General features: G+C 34.1%; 1 protein-coding gene across 3 annotated transcripts in view; it reads right to left on the bottom strand.

Annotated features, from left to right (window-relative positions):
• The window catches only part of LOC126831119 (transmembrane protein 131), a 77,569-nt gene that overhangs the window by 28,448 nt on the left and 27,229 nt on the right, over window positions 1-21,892 (bottom strand). For all 3 annotated transcript variants that reach the window (XM_050561755.2, XM_050561754.2, XM_050561753.2), the window contains exons 4-21: window positions 20,499-20,564; window positions 20,021-20,144; window positions 19,179-19,292; window positions 18,639-18,761; window positions 18,244-18,324; window positions 15,000-15,150; window positions 14,116-14,234; window positions 13,615-13,723; window positions 12,994-13,099; window positions 12,112-12,262; window positions 11,426-11,596; window positions 10,550-10,660; window positions 9,985-10,107; window positions 9,029-9,133; window positions 8,451-8,537; window positions 2,383-2,535; window positions 1,623-1,698; window positions 425-542 (exon numbers count right to left, since the gene is read on the bottom strand). In XM_050561755.2, coding sequence (XP_050417712.1) covers window positions 425-542; window positions 1,623-1,698; window positions 2,383-2,535; window positions 8,451-8,537; window positions 9,029-9,133; window positions 9,985-10,107; window positions 10,550-10,660; window positions 11,426-11,596; window positions 12,112-12,262; window positions 12,994-13,099; window positions 13,615-13,723; window positions 14,116-14,234; window positions 15,000-15,150; window positions 18,244-18,324; window positions 18,639-18,761; window positions 19,179-19,292; window positions 20,021-20,144; window positions 20,499-20,564 — 2,088 coding nt within the window. The remainder of the gene's footprint in view (window positions 1-424; window positions 543-1,622; window positions 1,699-2,382; window positions 2,536-8,450; window positions 8,538-9,028; window positions 9,134-9,984; window positions 10,108-10,549; window positions 10,661-11,425; window positions 11,597-12,111; window positions 12,263-12,993; window positions 13,100-13,614; window positions 13,724-14,115; window positions 14,235-14,999; window positions 15,151-18,243; window positions 18,325-18,638; window positions 18,762-19,178; window positions 19,293-20,020; window positions 20,145-20,498; window positions 20,565-21,892) is intronic.

Raw genomic sequence — 21,892 nt, 5'->3', positions numbered from 1 at the left:
TTAGATAACGTCATATGGATATCATGGCTATTCACTGTGTCAGAGTCACTTCTCTGCAGGTAGGGTGAGTCTGTCGTTCAGATTGTCTATATAGATTGTAACAGAAAATGAAATGTGGTTTAACATTGAACTGTTCTGCGCCTACTAGGCTAATGAAGACAGCCATATGCCATGCAGTGAGCTATGAAGACAATTTTATCCCGACAGCATTTCACCTACTCTTTCTTGAATTTCGTCCCATCTGAAAGACTAGACTTTTTTCCTATGTACTGCACCATAAACAAACAGAAAACACGCTGCTTTCAGCCTGAGGAAAATTCTCTGCTAACAACGGAATCGAAACCCAGGATTTCTTAAAACTGTGAGCGAGTGCCATACACTCAGAGACACATTAGTCTTAAACAATACCATCCTGTATACTCACATGTTTTGTTCTGAATTTTCTAATTTCTCCCATTTTTGTTGTAACCATGTATATAAATATTGATCTGTATTTGCTACTTCTCTCTCTAGATTTAACCCCACTAACCACTGATTACCACCTACAGATAGAAAAACATTTTAAATATACAATAGATCTGGTCAACAGTAGAGCTGGCGAAAAATATCGATATAGCCGATAATCGTCGGCGACTATGGAAAAATATCGATATTGATATTCAATTCTTGATATTGACACTCGTATAAAAAATAAAGGAGCTTCAATAAAATGAAATTAACGGAATGTTTTGTGTCAAATAATCGTCGTCATATCATTCAAAACACGCTAAAAGTAAAAACACACACACTAGACAATGTACAACCAACGCGCCGGTAATTTTTGGGGTCGTTTACAACAATGGCAATGAATAATTAATTAATTGTTCGGGGGAAATAACTCGATTTTAATAGAAATTTACTTATTGTTATAAGCAGCTGAGGAAAATTGTTGACAGCAACTGGTGACGAGCGCAAAGCTGCGATTAATATTTTGTTAATAATACTAATACTATAAAATAAGCTGTGAACGAAACAAACATTAAGAAAACATAGTTTGAGGATCATAGTTTCTTTTTTTATTTGATCAATAACACATTTAAATGCATTATTAGCATACAAACAGTTATTTCTTTCAACTTTAATTTTCCGATATATCGATATTGCCGAAATGGTTGCCGATATATCGATATTCAAAATAGGTATCGATTGCCAGCCCTAGTCAACAGTTCATCTTTAAAACTGGTCTGCAGTTCAACATACTTTCAAACTGGTCTGCAGTTATTGCAAACTTGCAAACTAGACTGCAGTTCACCATACTTTCAAACTGGTCTGCAGTGTAAAAGTAGTTACTGATCCTGTTAGTAAAAGTATATTACACAACTTAAAATGTTAAACCAAGTTCAGTTGTTAAACTCAATAGAACAAAGAACATGCACAACTTGGCATGTGTATATCTATTGCATACAGGTAAATAAACAGTAAATGAAGATATAATAACTTATAAGAACAGGTGTGTATATTATAATAACTTATAAGAATAGCTGTGGTATATTATAACTTAATGTTAAGAATAGACATGGTATATTATAAAGAACAGACATGGTATATTATAATAACTTATAAGAATAGATGTAATAACTTACCTGGTGTAAACGTAGGTAAACCAACATAACAATCCTCTAAACATTCTCTTTTAGAATTAAAATATATCTTTCCAACCTATAATACAAATACAATAAATTATATCTTTCCAACCTATAATACAAATACAATAAATTATATCTTTCCAACCTATAATACAAATACAATAAATTATATCTTTCCAACCTACAATACCATTTAAAAACAATACTTTTAAATAGTTAACTACAACCAATGCAAAGAAATTTAAACTGAAAGTCTTTAAGATCTTAAATCATATTAATTACTTTAAGGCATTACAAAAGAAATATTCTGGTTCTCAGACAAAACCTTTAAAGGATATTTGGAAAGGATATTTTTATTTTTCTGACTCGACATTGTCAAAGGATCACTGGACTAAATGACTTCTCATTTTTTCTGTATAATCCAAACTACTAGACACTATTACCTTGTCATTACCACAGGTACTATTCCTTATAAAATTATGAAGGTTTTTATGGTGGGGCCCATAGGGTTTTAACCCTTGTGATATTCTCGTTACGAATCCAGTGTTCTTCAAGCACCCAGCCTACAAGTGAACCCCCTATACTCACCCCATTTTGTTCCTCCACCACTACAGCCCCACCCTTGATTTTAACCTCCTATATTCATGCCCACGGCACTACAGCCCCGTCCCTTCGAAAGTTAACCCCCTACACTCAACCAAATTAGATTCCCCCCCCTCTATAAGCCCAACACTTGAAGAAAACACCCTATACTCACCACATTAGGTTCCCCCGGTTGTAATATAACTATATTATCATTCTCGGGAACAAAATAAAACCTTGTATCGGCCGGATTGAATGTAACCTGCGTCACCTCCATATAATCTTTAAACGTACTGTTTATCTGTAACACTTTATATGGTGTTCGACCCTGAAAACATGAAGATTAAACAAACTAGTGACATGTCATGCAAACACAGTCATTGTTTTATAAGGCGCTACATCGAGATAGAGCATCATCGAGCATCCAAATCTGGATCAATGAGAGGTTTTTTAATCAAGCACTGAACAGTTAAAACTAGCTCCCCCATATTCTATTTTATGTCACTGACAATTGTTCAAAAGTCAGTGTGTAGTTATGTATGCTAGATGAACTTAGAATATGAAGTTCTGGTTAAATCAACTCCACTAATATAAACTGTTTTAACTAGGGGAGCTTTTATAGGAGAGAGATATTTGACTTCTGCAGATTAATGAGAGCTTTTTTAGATCACCAAGCAAATATAAAAAAACAATGACATGACAGGGAATAATTTCCCTTTCTAAACCACCTTATAACACTTCTCATTAATTAAGATTTGATGTATATTTTCATTACTTGAAATACTTCTATGTCCAACTTGAAAAATAGGGGAACCATCGTTGTAATAACTAGAAATAATTAATAGAAACTGTTAAAAATCAACACGCTTCTTCTTTTCACTAACATCAACAACTTGTAAAAATCTTATAAAGTTCTGATCACGAGTTCACAAAGCATTCTCAGACTTAATTTAAGAATTTACTCAAAATTGTTCACATAGTCCTTTATAAAACTTTTATTGTTTTAATATATCAAATACATCAAAAAGAGACTATGTGAAAAGTTTTGTCATTCTGGATCAAAGATATTTCTTATAAACAATGATTGAAAGTTGATTAAATTCTTAACTTAAGTCTGAGAATGTTTGTGAACTCAGGGCCTGATGAAGAAGAAGTTGTGGACGATGGATGGACAGGGTCTTTGTTTAAACATAGTTTATTGTACTAGAACATAAATAAAGTACAAACGGATTGGGACAAAAGTTACGAGAACTTACCGATGCCCTCTCCACATACATTGTAATTGATAGTTATAATAGTACAATTGATAAAAACATACAAAAACGAAGGATATAAATGTTATAATAAATAGTTAAAAATCCCATTATAGAGAAATTCTTAAATATTTGGATTATGAAAGTAATTTTTTCGACATGCCCAAAGAATCTCGCTGGGGGATTTAGTATCTTCTTATGAAATTCAATATGAGTATTCACCCTTGCGAATAAAAAATCGAAATCGAAAGTTGGAAGGGGAAAAACTCACAAAGTAGTAGTATTAAGTAGTATTATGTACACAAAAATAAACAACAACAACAACACCAACAACAAAAAAAAACAACAAAACAAAACAAACAAAAAAACAAAAAAAATGAAACTACACTATGCATACTTATCAATTGAACCTTTCAGTTGACTTAATATATTTTTGTACTTGATTAAAGACATTAATGTTAATGTCAGTATATTTAAGGTTATGGTGCTGATTATTTCGATATCAAACAAGTTACATTCCATAAGATAGTGCTTTGCGTTTTCAGATGACGCGCCACAAGAACATTTAGGATTTTCAATTAAATTTATCCGAAACAGATCTGAGTTAAGGGAACTGCACCCATGACAAAGTTTTGTGTGTAAAATACTCAATTTTCTATTACTGCTCGCATAATAATTTGGAGCCTTTATTATCTCGAATCTCTCAGACAATTTTTTTTTAAAAGCTTTGATATTTTCTATTTTCTTTGTTGATGAATCCAATAAGTTCCAGTCTCGAATTGTTGACGGAAAGAACGAATTTTTATATAATGATGTTCTACAGAAGGGTGGGGAAATATGATCACTATTTCTTAAGTTATATCTAAGTGTATTGCTTTCAAAGGAATGAATAATATCTAGTAAGTATTGGGGTGCGTTATTGTTTAAAATTTTATGTAGGGTGGTAAGACGTCTTATACTCTGGCGTTCAGAGAGCCTGTTCCAACCAGATTCATAATAAAGCGCTGCTCGGCTACAGAATTTTGGAAGTCCAGAATGAACGATATCGAGTTGATTGTCGCCGAATTTGAAATTTGGAGGGATTGAAAATTTTTTTTAGTGAAAATTACAACCTTAGTTTTATTGGGGTTGAATTTAATTGACCAATCTTTTAAGTCTAAATTGAGTAAATTTTCGAGGTCTGGTAAGTTTGTTTTGTTGCACCCAATTACCGTGTCATCGGCAAAGAGTCTAGCGGTATTATCTAAAACATCCTGGATGTCGTTCATATAAACAAGAAAGAGGAAGGGACCTAGTAAAGATCCCAGGGGTACCCCGGAGGCCAAAGTTGCATAATCCAAAAGGTAACTGTTTATGAAGACTCTTAGTTTTCTACCGGTGAGATAATTTTTTAGCCAGTCTATCATTTTGTCACTTATACTATACCCAGATAGTTTGTGGAGTAAACCTAAATGATTAACCCGATCGAATACTTTGGAGATGTCACAATATATGTGACATGAGTACTGTCGTTTGTCTATAGAAGATAGCACGTCCTGGTAGATTTCTAGTAACTGATGCACAGTGGAATGTTTGGCTCTGAAGCCTGATTGAAGACAATTTAATAGATTGTTAGAATGAAAATAATTGTAGATGTGTTTGAAAACAATTTTTTCAAAGATTTTGCTCACTGACGATAATAAGGATATGGGACGATAATTTGAAACGTTACCTCTGTCCCCATTTTTAAACATGGGCATAACATTTGCAATTTTCCATGCACTAGGGAACGTGTTAGAACTAAGTGATTTGTTAAATAATAGTTTCAGGGGTAAGAATATCGTTGAAACGACATTTTTCAATAGACAGTTATTTATTTTATTGGGGCCTTTTTTATTTTTAGGGTTAGGATAACATCAATAATCTCTTGATTGGTAATTTCCGGCATGTGAAACATAGAGTTTGTTCGTTTGGGCAAATACGGAAATTCCTTTTTGTCAACATTGCTTGAAACTGAACCGAAGAATGTATTTAAAAGTTTGGCCTTATCGAAATCTTAATGTGCAATAATGCCTGTATTGCTTGATATTAATGGTGGTATATCAGAATCTACCTTTTCACCTATATAATGTTTAATATGTTTCCAAAAATCTTGGGGACTCGCTTCTGGATTTGACAATTCAGATACCAACCTGTCATTGTACTCAGTTTTTAAAACTTTTTTATAATTATTAACTTTATTACGTTGATATTTGTATTTCACTAAATGGCTAGGTCATTTTGTTTGAATGGCCCGCTTCCTTAGACGATCACGAATCCGAATCTCCTTACGTAGACTTGAATTAAACCAGGGTTTATCCGAAGGTCCAATAATTACTTTCTACCTGGGAATACATTCGTTTGTAAATTTCGTAAGAATTGAATAGAAGATATCAATTGTGTTATTTAAGCCAAAAGGAGTTAGCGCTTCGTCCCAATTAAAATCAGAAATAAGATTATTTAACTTTTCATAGTCTGCTAGCTTGTATAAAACAATTTCTCGTTCAAAACAAGTCCAGAACCGCAGCAACACCTTTATGGTCTGATATGTTCTTATCAATATCTATAGTTTCACTTAGACATATCTTAATCTCGTCTTGAATAAGAATCACGTCTAGCAAGGATGATTTTGAAGCGGTAACTCTAGTTGGTTCATAAATGATATTTTTCAGATTGTTTGTTAGCATCAAATCATAGAGTTGACCATTTTTTAGACCTAAAAGATCAAAATTAAGATCCCCGATTATGATTACATTTTTTGAGAATTGATAAGCTAGTTCTATTGATGATTCTAAAAATAACCAAAATTCAACGCACGAGTTTGGCGGTCTATAAGCAGTAGCTACCAATATGATATCATGTTTTAACTTCACTTCAACCCAAACTATTTCAGCGTCCTTAAATTCTAAGTCTGATCTTCGTCTACATGATAGTTTCTTATCAACATACACTAGAATTCCTCCCCCACTGAAATTCCTATCTTTTCTAAACAGCTGGTGAAAATTTTTAAAAGTAAGAATCTCATTACATTACAAGCAAATATATAAGTAAATCAACCAGTATATTATAGTATCTAATATGAACCCCACACGTCCCCCTTCTCTCAATAAAGATAGGGTTTAGATCTACTTGTCTAGGATGCACCCTGTTACTTTGATCAAGGAAGGGGAAGGGTGTGGTTCTATTCCTATTATGGATTTATAAGTATGGGTAGTTTCTAGAGGGTGTGTTAAGTGTACGGCAAAATATAACATATATACGGAAATGTACATACACACGATAAACACAATAAATAAATAACAATATGAAACAAAATTTCAAAATACGAATACATACGAGCTCAAAAGCAACCTTTTATAAGAGGAAACAAGTATACTATATATCAAGATGATAAGAATGGTATAAAATGATCATGTAAGCCAAAATGTGGATAGGATAATTGATGAATAATCAACCGTTTGGCCCTTTTAGAGATGTAAACAGGCGCTCGTTAAACTAAGTCAGTAGTGAGTAGTGATTAATATAAGAGCGATGTGTTAGCTATATACTAAACGTGATTACATTATACAAACAAGTAAACAAATCTCAGTTTTTCTTTTAAACATAGATAATCTAGATGAGAAAAGTGGGATGGGGGCACAATGAAGACTTTCGGTACATTGATATTAAATCATGTTAAACATTACGAATAAAGGATGGACGTAGAAACAACTAATAGTATATGATTTTTTTATCATTATACTAGAGGTGTAATATTGTGAATTAAGATTGTATCATCATTTTTTGATTCTAGCTAATTTGTGTTTTATTCTCTTTATCTCTTCACTTATATTCATGTGCATCTGGATTCGAATTTTTAGACCGGATTTATCAACTGCAAAAATTTTGCCGTTGGCAAACCTTGCCGTGCTAACTTCAGTGTGCGATTGGACCTCTTCCAGAAGTTTAACATTAGTGTAAGTCATATCTTCAGCTATCGAAATACCAGAATGTTTTAAAAGTTTTCGATGTTTGATAACTTTTTGACGATCATCTCACCTAACAATTCTTACTATCACACCCCTGTGTTTCGGAGGTTTGTCGTCTGCCTGCTTGACTTGACCAACTCGGTGTGCTGCATCAACACTTATTTCATCTGTGATGTTGAGTTTATCTTTAAAAAGTGATTTAACCATTTCCACACAGTTTTCATCTGCAGATTCTTTTAAACCAAATATACTTAAATGTGACTTTCTGCTGTATTGTTCGAGATTGTTCAGTTTATTTTCTAAGTATATTATTTTCTGAGATTCCTCACTCAAATGTGATTCGATGTTAGACACTTGCTCTTCAAAATTATCTATATCTCGTCCTACTGTATCGTGGACTGCTTCTATGTCAGTCACACGATGTTCAACTTCAACCAATCGTTTGTTTATGAATTGTTTAAAGTCATGTTCAAGTTGCGTAATTGCGGCTGATATACCTTTTTCCACTGCGTTATCAATCATTTGTTTTATATCATTTTTGTCAATAAAGCAGCTTTCTGGATCATCTTCGTTTAGGGATTGTAGACGAGGAATTTTGCATACTTCTTCCGACTCACTTGCAAGACTGGAGTCGCTGTGTCTGTTCATTTTTCCATTTGAATTGAACCTTGATGATGAGTGCTTGTTAGTACTTTTCACTTCGTCTTCACTCATTGTTTTTGTTTTATTAATTTCACTGTCATCGTTAAATCACAAAAGTTTATAACTTTATATGGAGAATATTTACCTCATTTAGTTATCCTATGCACGTCCTATTGATAATCCGTTGCTAAATTGAGCTACACAGGATGTTTAACAAACATTTTTGAGGAGCGGGTTACCGTGCGTCTTACTTGCCGCCATGTTGGTTATGCAACTGACAGGGTCAACAGCAATATATAAATTATAGGGGGTGGGGACTGGGGTACAGCTAATTACACATAGTCAAAAAAAAAGAAACTTACAGGATAAACTCTATCAAATACAAATTTATCTGGAATGGCATAAAGACTTCCTTCTGCTGTTCTTAAAGTCATAGGTATAAATAAATCCTGATAAAAAAAAATATAAATAATTAGTTTAATTCTGGTCTGTAAGCAAACGTTAAAAACATACTACTTAACTGTCAGAGAAAAACGTCATCTAAATCTTGTCTTCACCCATAAAACAATAGCAGCCTGATTTCTCGCTGCAGTGTCTGGTTCTCCAGCAGTGACCTTCACTAGTTTACGTCCAGACATTTTGTCAACAACTGTTGGCACCACAAGGTGTGGAATATTGGTGATAAACCAAGAAAGCAACGTTGCGGTGCCCAGAACACAAGTGACCAGTCCAAAAGCCTAAAATAAGCTACATAACATTGAGGAACTTGGCAGTCAAAGGGTAGGAATAATTTTTTCCAAAAAGTAAACAATACACTTTTTCAATTTTCTTGAAATCAAAAAAAAACCCCAAAAACATGTGATGTTATAGCAAGAATTAAATGAATTAAAAATACTAATAAAAGAGTTAATTTACAATATATAAGAGTATTATTACATACTTGAAATTGTGTGACAATCATAACTTCTGCTGCGTACGCCCCTTCCTCACTAGGCGCTATAACATCCACACTGAATACTGCGTAATGATATGGTTTAATTGTTAACTATAACAAAAAACAAAACAAAATATTTAAACCTATTCTGTATCAATCCAGCTGATTTCAAAGGGCATATACCATGCTAAGTGCCATTATCGAAATTTTACAACAGCAGTGCTACTGTCTACTCCCTATTTCAATTTTCCACTCTCAGGGGATCTTTGATTGGTTGACAATGGTATACATGGGATCTTGTTTTCTGTCTCATCCGGAAGACTAAATATTTATCCATGCTAGGTGCCCCATGATGTACTACTGACATGGGATGAAAAAAGGGTGGAAAATCCATCTAACACCTTTTTTAAGAATCAATGTTACCTAAAGGTGCATTAGAAAGAGCTGGTCATTCTTGCTATAATATTTTCAATAGATAATGAAAAATGAATATATTGAAAATTTCTGTCAAATTACTTTATTCTGAGCAAAGTTATGTCTGTCTGTAGAATAGTGTAGTCCCTATTTTCATTGCTACCATTGTTACAATAATAAAAAAAAGTCTTGATTATCCATTATCAAATAGCGACCTTGTTTCAGTCTGTCCAAAATCACAATCATCCAATGGTCTTCACAACCGATTATGGGCGTGTCATGTTAAGAAATGTCTAATTAATAATTTCTATAATATTTGAAGCAGATTAAGCTCTTACATAATGCATCTTTAACATCAAACAAGTTTTATGGTTGTGTCATGTTTTTAGTTATGTATCAATGGAAAAGCAAGGAAATGTACAAAGCTTACTTCTTAAGTAGTGTAGAAAATCAGAACCATAAAGACAATAAGATAAATAGATATAATATTAACTTATAGGGTCTATATCTATTTCTGATTGCGTTACTTTAAAGGGGAGATAACTTACAGGGTCTGTATCTATTTCTGATTGATTGTGTATTCTTGTTAAAGTTGTACCATTTCCCTTCTCGATACCTAATATACGTACTTTAGTCTGTTTCATATTAGATGTATATTCACCCAGTATAACCTGATAAATAAACATTAGAATAAAATTATAGTCTGTTTCATATTAGATGTATATTCACCCAATATAACTTGATATAGAAATAAAATGAAATGAAACAGGGTTTAACGTCCTACTTTTCTGCACCGACTGAGCTAATGGAACCCAGGTTTACACCATACATTGTGTTATGAGGGACACTTTGACCAGACAGCGACACAACAGCCTAATCTTATTTTGGATTCCAATTGTTAAGTTCTCTATCCTTCACCACTGACAAGGGGAAATCCCACTGGAAAATCCTGGGGAGCTTTCTCGATCAACTATGGGAGCAAAACCTGATACCTCCTGGTTAGCAAGATAGAATATTATTCACTGAGCCATCACGGCTAGATTATATTTACCTGGTGCAGTACAAAACTCTTATACTTTAGACCATAAAAGATTTCAATATTATTTGACTTACTTCTACAGGATTATCATTTCTAACTGTAAAAGTCATACTACGTGATTCCCCGACTCCCATAGTACCAAAATCTAATTGACCTTTGAACTTCTCTGGTCGATGATGAATCACCTGAAACATGAAATATAAAAAATAAGGTTCCGTACATTTAGTTACAAAGAGAGAGAGAGAGAGAGAAATGGGGTTTAATATCCACTCGACACAAACTAGGCCATTTCTGGACTAAGATATGATTCAATTCTATTTTAATAATTCACTTGCATGTAGGGGTCTTTAGAAACTTATGGTAACCGTAGGGTCAGACAGACAACCCTAATCATTGTCACTTCCAGCTCGAGGAAAGTGCACAAAACTAGTCTCTCATGAGTGTCCAAACTATTCTCCCTTTATCATGAGTGTCCAAACTACTCTTCTTTGATCATGAGTGTCCAAACTACTCTTCCTTGATCATGAGTGTCCCAAACTACTCTTCCTTGATCATGAGTGTCCAACTATTGCTCCCTACATGGTCCTAAAATAGTTCACAGCAACTGAAATGAGCAGTAGTTTTGAGCGGTTCAAGTGCTCAAAGGTTATGGTTTATTAAATATGCAGCATGCAAGAGTTAAATCTGCCTATTACAGGTTTTTTATTTAGGCTTCAAATGTTATATAAATTATTATTTAGACATTTTTGTCACATGACAATCCCATAATCAACGACTACAGTTGACTCGATTGTCAAGTACTGTGGCTAGTTCGGTCTGAATAAAGTAATTTAAATGAAATTTTCAGTATATTCACATATTCTATTTTGGAACTTTTATAGCAACAACGGTCACCTCTTTATCTAAATCTTACATAATGTATCTTTAAAGAAAATATGAATTTCATTTACCTTGAAGAGTCCATTATAGACAATTAATGGAATATGAAAGACGGATGTATTAGTATGTAGTGTAAGGACTGTATTAAAATGAAGCTGTGTAGCGTTTGGATGAAACATTACTATAAATGGTATGGCTGTCTGTTGTGGTAAAATAATCATAGGATCACTAAAATTTAAAATCTGAAGAAAAAAAAAATTTTATCCATTTAAAATTAAATATTTTTGTGATCTTTATCCAGCGTATCAAATTTATTTCTGAATTATATACTATATTTTACAGGTTAATTGACAGAACACATTCTGGAATTGATTTCTTCAATTCCTTAAAAGAATTTCAGGCAAGCAGATCTGTGTCAACAGAATATACTATATCGATCAATATTACCATAGGTCAAACATTTGATTACTTCAAGTTTATGCTCACACCATGCTATGTTTTAGCGACTGGCAGAACAGTGACTAGATTTGATTCTGTGTTACTCGTTCTGAGCTGACAATGGAGTAAACCCTATGCAATTTAGATCCAAACTCTTCATTTTTAAATTGTATAGGGTACTCGCTATAACACGAGTGGATACCAACAACAGTGATATAGTAAAGTCCTATAATATAGTGCTATAGTCAAGACCACTGTCTTGGAGACCAGCTATAAACCAGTGTATTTTAGTAAATATGCATTGTGGTTAATAACTTACCGAGAAATAAGGTGCTGCTGACAGAGGGAGACTGACGTTATATATTACGAGTGAAAAGTTAAAAGTATTGGTAAAAGCGAGAGGTCTGCTGACATTATGTATATGTTTTAGACTGAAGAAATATGTCATGTTAACATTATACACCATCGACCTGAAACAAAATAAAAAATATATTAAAATTATTGGAAGATAAAACATGGAATGAAGTTGAACCTCTCATAAGGTTCAATTTAATTTAAATAATTCGCTTGCATGTAGGGGACTTTAGCAGTGGGAGGAAACTGGTGGAACCCGGGAAAACCCACGAGATTGGACAGGCAACTCAACCCCTGGTCATGTACAAGCGGGAATTGGAACCATGTCGCTTGTCTCAATGAGAGACCATTTGGTCATCTAGCCCCCTAGCCCCCCTTGGCATTCTCTATGTCAATGGACAATGATTGAGAGTGCAATGTAAGGGGGAGAAATTCTTGGTGGCCAGCAACATTTCTGCCTACACATCATCAAATTCCAGCTGCCATGCCTGGTCCGCTTCACCCCTGGCAAGTGACAACCAGGCTTGACATTTCTGGGACAATACAAAATGAAACATGCACATCCATTAACAGATATGAGTATCGATTAACAGATTTGAATGTTTGATATGAGCATCAATTGATGGATTTGAATGTTTGATATGAGCACAGATTGACAGATTTCAATGTTTGATATGCACTTCAACTGACGGATTTCAATGTTTTATATGGGCATCGATTGACAGATATAACATCATAATTAAAAGATGGCTGGTTCACGGGTGATTATACTTGTTTCTACTATGGACAGATTCAGATTTTTAACTTTTCTTAGATTAAATATTCTTTAGAATCTGAACATACATACCCATGTAAAACATTAGCTTGGTATGGCAAGACTAATTTATGTAGATTATTTTTGGATCTGATGATAATTTTTCCCGACCACTGTCTGGGATGTAAGGCTTTAACAGCTGTAATAAACACAAAATATATCAAATACAAATAGGGGATAAAAGAAAATCAAGATTTTTGTTGGACAATATTTAATTTTTCAAGGCTAAATCCACATTAAAATTTAATCAAATTGATTATGATTATTAAATATTTAATTAAAAAAATAAACCAAAATAGGAGAAAGAGAGATTTTTTTTGTCCGGGACTAACATATGATGCGCTTTCATTTCAATAAGTTGTGGAAAGAGGAAGGCAGATTTTCCAGTCACAAACAAGCTTGGGATCAAAACCACACCACATGACTCAATCTATACTAATATTTGTGACTGTCGTTTGTTTGTTTGTCTGTTCAGGGTTGGCAGCTCCACTAGGAATGTCCAACGGCTTAAATTTGGTGTATAAGGGTTGCGCGGACTGGGGAAAAACATAGGCTTGGTGGCGATGGCTACCACTTCCGGTTCATGACTGTACCCGTGCTCCCAGGGTCAACTGCTAGTGATAAATAATTTGGTGTAGAATATTAGAGACATACCTTTATAAGTGATATGAGCTACAGTAGTTTGTTTTTTATCATCTGGTGGAATTTTACTTGGTCTAAAATCTATACTGATAGCATCATTAGGTGGAGATACTACTATACTCTGTAAAAAAAAAACATAAAAAATATTTTATTACAAATCTTCAACATTTAAATTTTGCTAAACTTTTCAAACTATATCGAAAGGTGTCAAGCAAACAAGATTTCCAGAGATCTAAAACATTTGATTCTACTCACATTATCTGTGGTTTAACCTACTACTGTTTGCTCCAACTGGACTAATGAAGGCATGCTATAAGGGAAATTTTGCCCAGAGAGCAGCACTACAGCCTACTCTTATATTGAATTCCTACTGCCAAGGGTTCTTTTCCATACATGCCAATTTGTACATGGGGACTATGTTGATGTGTATTGTTACTTGTTACTTACACTAATATGTATTGTTACTTACACTGATAAGTATTGTTACTTACACTAATATGTAATGTTACTTACACTGATATGTATTGGTAAAGATCCAGTATTTAATAAGCTGAGTTTAACAGATTTAGGTTCATCAAACGTTCGTAAAATTCCGAAATCTATCATTTCAACAGGTGAATATATACCAGGTTCTGTAAACAAATTCAAACTAACATTATTTGGGGGATATGAAATGAAATGGCGCTTAACGTCCTACTTTTCTGCACCAACTGGTCTAATGAAAACGGACAAGGGGGAATAAACACAACAGTTCATTTCAATCATTAAATGATATTTTTACAGTAATATAGCAGCATATAAAGAGAGAATAGATCGTAGAAGGTTGAAAAGAAATGGGACCTTAATTAACATCCTTGTTAAGAGGAAAGAGGGAAAGAGAAATGAGGTTTAAAGTCCACTTGACACAAACAAGGACTAACATATGGTTCAATTTCATTTCAATAATTTGCTTGCGGGTAGGGATCTATAGCAATGATAGGAAACCGGAGGACGCGGAGAAACCCATGAGGTTGGACAGGCAACCCTACTCCTTGTCACGTACAACCAGAGAATCAAAACCACGCAACTTGACTCAATGACAGACCTTATGAAGCAACGCACACACCTTAACCATTCGGACCTAACCCCCCAAGGGACACTGGATTTTCCTTCCATTTGAATGACTAAACACTGTTCCAGGCCCTTCATTCACTGACAAGGGGTAACCCTGGGATCAAACCCAAGACCAATTGGATATCTGAAAGAGCGTCATCCACAAGAAGACCAAGATGAGTAGCCCTTGATGCCCAGTTCCCAGTTAGATTATCTGGTGATTTGAGGCTATTGGAGCCATTCTTTAAGTTCCCAGTTACATTGTCTGGTTATTAGAGACTACTGGAGCCATTAATTAAGTTTACCTGAAGACACCTCTATTTCTACAGGTAATATTAATAATTTATCTTGACTTTCTTCGCTTGTTTTTATACGAATAAAGGCTGTATGATTATTCTCTACCCGAGCTATAAAATTAGCTCGCATCACTGACTTTGTTTCAAAAGGCTGAATCTCCTACAAGAAAAAAATAACATAAACAATGTTTTAATCTAAATATCTACTTAAAGTTATTAATTTATAAAACCAACCACATCTAGTCTTTGTTAAAGTAACAATCTTGTTATTAATTTATAAAAGTCAACCAGTACAGTCTTTGTTAAATAAGCAATATTTTTATTCCCGATCATTGATAGAAACCAACCACACTCAGACAATGCACAGAGTTAAAACATTCTATGTTGTCGTCATCTACAAATTTATGGAATCTTATAAACCTCAACATTTCTCAAATACATTTGAAAACTCTTATTCTGAAATTAGTTGGCTACCACAATGGCTTATGTTTACAGTAGTGACATCATACACAGATAAACAATGGGTATTATTCAAGGATATTGTATATACTAGAGCTTAAAGATTCAGTATGTAAAAGCTAAATCTGCCTATTGCAATTCATTTCTTTGGTCTCATGTTATATAAATCATTAATTAGACATCTATTCACATGACAAGTCGATAATCAACTCTAGACCATCAAATGTTTGAGATTTTCAACGGATTAAAACACAATCGCAAGTTAATAATTTAATAAAAAAAAATGGATAATCAAGACTTTGTTTATTATTGTAACAATGGTAGTAATGACAATCAAGATTAAACTATTCTTCAAACAGCCATAACTTCACTCACAATAAAATAATTTGACTGAAATTTCCAATAATTTTTCAATATATTCATTTTTCATTATCTATTTTTTAACCATTACATGTATAGCGAGAACTGTCAGCTGTTTATAGAAATCTTACATAATGCATCTTTAATATGTTAGAATTTCTAAATTAATATGCATATTCAACAACTAGTATGATTAAAAACTGATTCATGATGACAAAATTTTATTCTAGGTCACATAGACTTATTGATGCTATAATAAAGGGGGTCATGTAGTATATGTAAATATATATATATCATAGATGTAAACCATCAATATGAGAATTTATTGACATTTTAATCTCTAGGGAGGTCGTTCACTTACTTGTATTAATTAAAGTTTAATTAATTACAGTTTAACGTCTGTGTGCATGATTTGCATTTTTTGCAATGTACAAAATTTCCCAGGGCAAAATTCGCACTAAAATGTACTCAAATTAATTCCAAAAAAACCATAGGTGACACTGTCTTGCGATGACAATATCCTCTATGTCGTTTAAAGTGGATGACGAATGTTGAGGAATTTTCAATTTATCACATGTGTAAATATTGAGCGAAATTGAACCCTCAAATGACAGATAGATACTTTAATAATTGATGAATTTAAAAATTGTAGATACTTGAGTCATTGTATTTTAATCTAATCAATAGACCTATGAAACGGATCTGTTCATTTCAAGTAGATTTCAAAATGATAAACGTTGATGTTTTGAAAAATAAATTGTTTCAATGGCATTTAGTAATTGAACTGGAATATACAGGACACAATTCCATGGAATACAATTACTGCTTTTTACTGAGCGACGTTTCAAGTAGGCTTCTCTTATCAAATCTTCAGTATTAAGTAATGGTTTTTATATGTATATATTGTCACGTTATATTTTATATTTTATCACTGTTTGATAAAAGATTAGATAAACATAGTAGAAACATCGCTCTGTAATAAATGAAATGAAATGGGGTTTAACGTCCTACTGTTCTGCTCCTATACTGGGCTAATGAAGACGGGCATATGCCATACAGTGTGCTATGATAGAAATTTTGCCCGGGCAGCGGCACTATCGCCTACTCTTATATCGAATTCCAACTGCCAGGTGATCTTTTACGTGCTTTCCAATATATACACAGGACCTCGGTTTTCCGTCTCATCCGAAGAACTAGACAGCTGTCCTTGTCATGCCCTCCGTTCAGCACCATATGGAAAAGATATGGATACAAATATCGATGAGGATCTATCCAAAGCCTGAAGAAAATTTGTACCCAAAAATACTTTACAAAGGAACTCTTGGGCAATAAATAATTTCAAGTCTTGGAGTGTGTGGAGAAATAATCGAAATGTGGACGGAAATAAAATTCTGAAAGATATCTTAGACATGGAATATGGATAACCGATTTAAATATGCCGATAAGTACGCCGTCTATTTCAGTTCTGAATGCTACAAACTGTACCATAACAATATTTAATTATCAAAAGAATAAAAAAATTATTTCTGTGTTTTTTGTATTATTTCGATCATGTAAGTCATAACCGGTTGATATGAGCCGAATATATCGACCTGCGATGACGTCATAAGCGTTATGAAATATCAACCTGTCATGACGTCATCAGCGGTTGATATGAACCGAATATATCAACCTATGATGATGTCATGACAGGTTGTTATGAGATATAACTGCTATGGACATCAAAGAAAAAACTACCGCCAGTTGTATATATATGAATAGCTGCCCCGATACTTCCCTGTTTAAAAGGGGAAATCGTGTGAATTTGTCCCAATTTTATCAGACGTGTACGTCAAATATATGTAGCAGTAATAATAAGCTTTCTTATTCAGTCTTTGCCCAGTAGATATTTATATTATTCATGTACATTATATCTTTACTTGCACCTAAATGTCGCAATAAAATTTATATTATGATTAAACGTTTTGATAAAGATGATATAATTAAATAACAAGTGACAGCCATAGGTCTGTTTTTATCATGGTACATGCAACATGTGGAGCATAGTGTGTTCTATCTATAGACCTATATAATAGTTTATGTTATGTTTACAAATAAACAGTTTCTAAGCAAAATCTGATCAATAGACTCTATACGTATTAAATGATCTGGTCTTTTCAACTAGATTTGATACTGATGAGTATTTTATAGTTTAAAGTACAAGTATGGCACTAAAAATAGTAATCATGTTGCGAGATTTAACTTCCATATTACTGATAGAGAGAAATAGGGTTTCACATCCCAAGTCCACTCAATACAAACTAAGGCATTTCGGGACTAAGATATATGGTTCAATCTTTATTTCAATAATTCATTTGTTGTATGGAGGAAATGGTTGGGACATTCCTTTTAGAGAGTTGTAGTGTTATAGAGTGCTTCAATTTAACATCCTTACCCATAGTTCTTTTCCAGCCTCTTTTTCACCTGACGGTAATTCCAGGTGTAAATCTCCCTCACTTGAAAACATTTCTAATACCTGTAATATAAAAAAAATAGGGTTTATGTCCTACTTTTCTGTACCGACTGGGCTAATGGAGTTGGGCATATGGCATCTGTGAGGGAAAATTTTTGAGGACAGTGGCGCTACGGCCTGCTCTTATATCAAATTCTATGTGCACACCATTGTCTATCGGAGATGTTTACCGGGCCATGGCTCTTTTATGTGCACGCCATTTTCTATCTGAGCAAGGGTTCTTTTACGTGCACGTCATTGTCTAACCGAGATGATAGATTGTCTACCCAAGATGTCTGAGTTGAAAGATGGTCTAACTGAGATGAAATAAGACTTACCTGTAATTTAGTGCTGTGTGGATTATGCATTTGTATTAGAGGTGAAAAGGTGCTGTTAACTGGTACCCTTGCACCTAAATAGGGTCTTAATCGGTATGGATTAGGAACCCCTACCCCAAAAACCTGTTGAGAAAAAAATAAGAACATCAATCAAACATAGACAAAAGTAGACCCAATGAAATGAAATGTGGTTTAATGTTCTACACCTACTGGGTTATGATTAATATCGGCAAAGTGTTCTTTAATTCGCTTTGAAAAAGCATGTATTATCTTTAACATTCTGAAAATGGCCAGATTCTGCTACTCTTTTAAGGGAGTGCTGCCATTCTGCCCTCTCGTTTCCTATGTCTGAAATATCTAGTCAAGACTCTAGTGTCCTGAACGTTTGACAACTAGAACTCCCACAACTCCCACCCCCACCTACCCCCTGAATATTAACACAAGAATCTTATCTGATATTCTAAATAGCCTACTGATGTAGAACGCGAACAACCTGCACCCCCTCCCATACCCATATGAATATTAACACGAGAATCTTACCTGATATTTTAAATAGCCTATTGATGTACGGATATAAAGTGTATTTTCTACATTGCCCACCTGACGGGCTAAAAACACCACATCAAATGTTGTATTCCCACCAGGGGGCACCACCTACAAAATTAAACAACACAATGGTTTAGAAGGGCTTGTCAAACAGACGTGAGGGGAGAAAATAACATTCAATTCCGACTTTACAGTACATAGTGTTATTCTACCCTCCTTTGTCAAGTCTCGGTGATCAAGATTGATGAAAATACAGAAAATTTTGTTACCGTTTCTACACTTCTTATCTTTTCCACATTCTGTTCACTCTGTTTTTTTAGCAAATCTACTGCTGTAGCTTGTTGCTCAATCTTTTTAACATACTCAAAGAACGCTTGGGCAAATGATTACCCATGCAAATCATTCTGTGCGAGTAATTATCCCTCAACTGGCAAATCCATATTTGGAATTTACGAGAGTAGCCATCTACATCAGTGTGCCCCGTTATAATTTCATCTATTATCTAAATAATGATGGAGGGGTATGGTTACTCTGTGTGAATAATTACACCCCAATCATTCAAATCCATATATGCAATTTGCGAGAGTAATCATCGACACATTAGTCTGCTAGTGTCACAAAAATAACAACACTTCCGCGTCCAAACGAATAACCCTACAGAACTTGATGGGTGGGTTGAACGACACCGCGGATAGAAAATGATCAATTAAATGTCGGCTATTTAGTCTTAAAATCAATTCATGTCAACATTTTCTTACTCCATTAGCGCAGATGGGTGCTTGAGATCTATTCACGGGTTGTTAGTTTGGATGCAAGTAAAATTAAAGTTTTCTTACTTTGTCTTGAAAAAATGAACAATGAAAGTGAACTGTACTGCCTGATATTGAAACTAAATGTAGCATATTTTTTGTATCTGTATTTTGAACTGTAACTTTTTCCATACGGGGCATCCCCACTGGCCTGAAATAAAAACATTCATTAATAATCGAACCAAGGTCAGCCTATCCACCAATATGTAATCAATCTAAAACTACTATATACAGGCACTAATCGTCATTTCGATTCACTGTGTTCATAAGCCCGGTTGGTGCAGAAAAGTAGAAGATTAATTGTTGTCCATCAGTTCTTCTATTTTCAGATACCTTGATACCATGAACTAATTGTATCATGATTATCATATATAAATAATGGTTGCCAGGGAAACCAAAATACTAGTAGTATTACTACACTCTATGGTGTTTCCCAGTTTTCATTAGGTACAGAAAAATGAAATGAAATGAATTTTGTATTACTATTACACAGAAAGCTACTTACTGTTCAGAAAAATCCAGTAAAGGGGGATCCAATCGTACTGTTGAGAAAAAATTATCATCTTGTTGTCTGAAATAATAAAAAAAACCCAGATTACATAAACTGCTTTATCTTCACATTCTATGGGGGGGGGGGGGGGGGGAGGGGAGCGAATGGTTTAACGCATACACTTTGTATCAAAAGGTCTGTTATTGAGTTACGTGGCATGGTTTAGAGTCCACAGCCACACTTGTAACTTGTACGAGAAAGGGAGTAAGGTCATCTGTTTAGACTCAAGGATTTTCTTCGGGCCCTCAAGTTTCCTCCCACAGCTAAAGACCCCTGCGCACAAACGAATAATTGAAATAAAATTGAACCATGTTCGTCCCAAATGATCTAGTTTGTGTCAAGTGGAGGATAAATCATTTTGGGATAATCAGAGGATCTATTTAAAAAATAAAATATATATCGCAAAATGCAACAAATCAAGCCAAAAAAACAAGACATTTACCAATTAAATCGGGAACCACATTGGCTCAGTGAGTAAGACATTGGCTTGCTAACCTGGAGGTCCCATGTTCGATCCGTGCATTGGCCGAGAAAATTTATCGGAATTTTCAAGCGTGGTTCCTCCTTGTCAGTGGAGCAGGACTGAGGGCCAGGCAAGAGACAATGTCTAGTCCTTCAGATGGGATGAAGATTCAAGGTCCTGTGTACACATTGGCATGCACATAAAAGATCCCTTAGCAGTTAGAATTCAATATCAGAGTAGGTCGTAGCGCCACTGTCTGTGCAAAATTTCCCTCATAGTCATAGCACACTGTATTGCATATGCCTGTCTTCATTAGCCCAGTAGGTGAGCAGAAAACACTGTAACCCAGGTATCATTTAATCTTGTGTATCTAGCACTAATTTCTTTCACATTCGTTTAATATCAAATCTTTGTTTAAAAATTCGTAAAAATCGTTTAAAATCACCAAAAATGATCTAATTTGTACTTGTGTCCAGTTTAAAGCTGACTGATTAATTTTGATAACGAGTGTCCAATTTACAAGTATTTAATTTCCTGACCACTGTTCAAAAATGAATTATTAATCAATTGGGTTGTTTATTTTTTAACAGTGATTGAGCAATTAAACACTTTTAAATTGGACACTCATTATCAAAATTGAATGGTCAGCTTTAAACCAGACAGAAATACAAATTAAATGATTTATGGTGATTTTAAACAGTTTTTACAAATTTTTAAACAAAGATTGGATATCAAATGAATGTGAAAGAAATTAGTGCTAGATACATAAGATTAAATGATACCTGGGTTACAATTAATGTAGAACATTAGTTAAACCCTATTTCATTTCATTTCACCAATTTTATCATCTACATGTAAAAAATACAGATTTGGCTGAACCATATAG

This window comes from Patella vulgata, chromosome 8, assembly GCF_932274485.2.
Source record: "Patella vulgata chromosome 8, xgPatVulg1.2, whole genome shotgun sequence".
In the NCBI taxonomy this organism is placed as follows: Eukaryota; Metazoa; Mollusca; class Gastropoda; family Patellidae; genus Patella; species Patella vulgata.
This window is presented reverse-complemented; position numbering and strand designations above follow the sequence as displayed.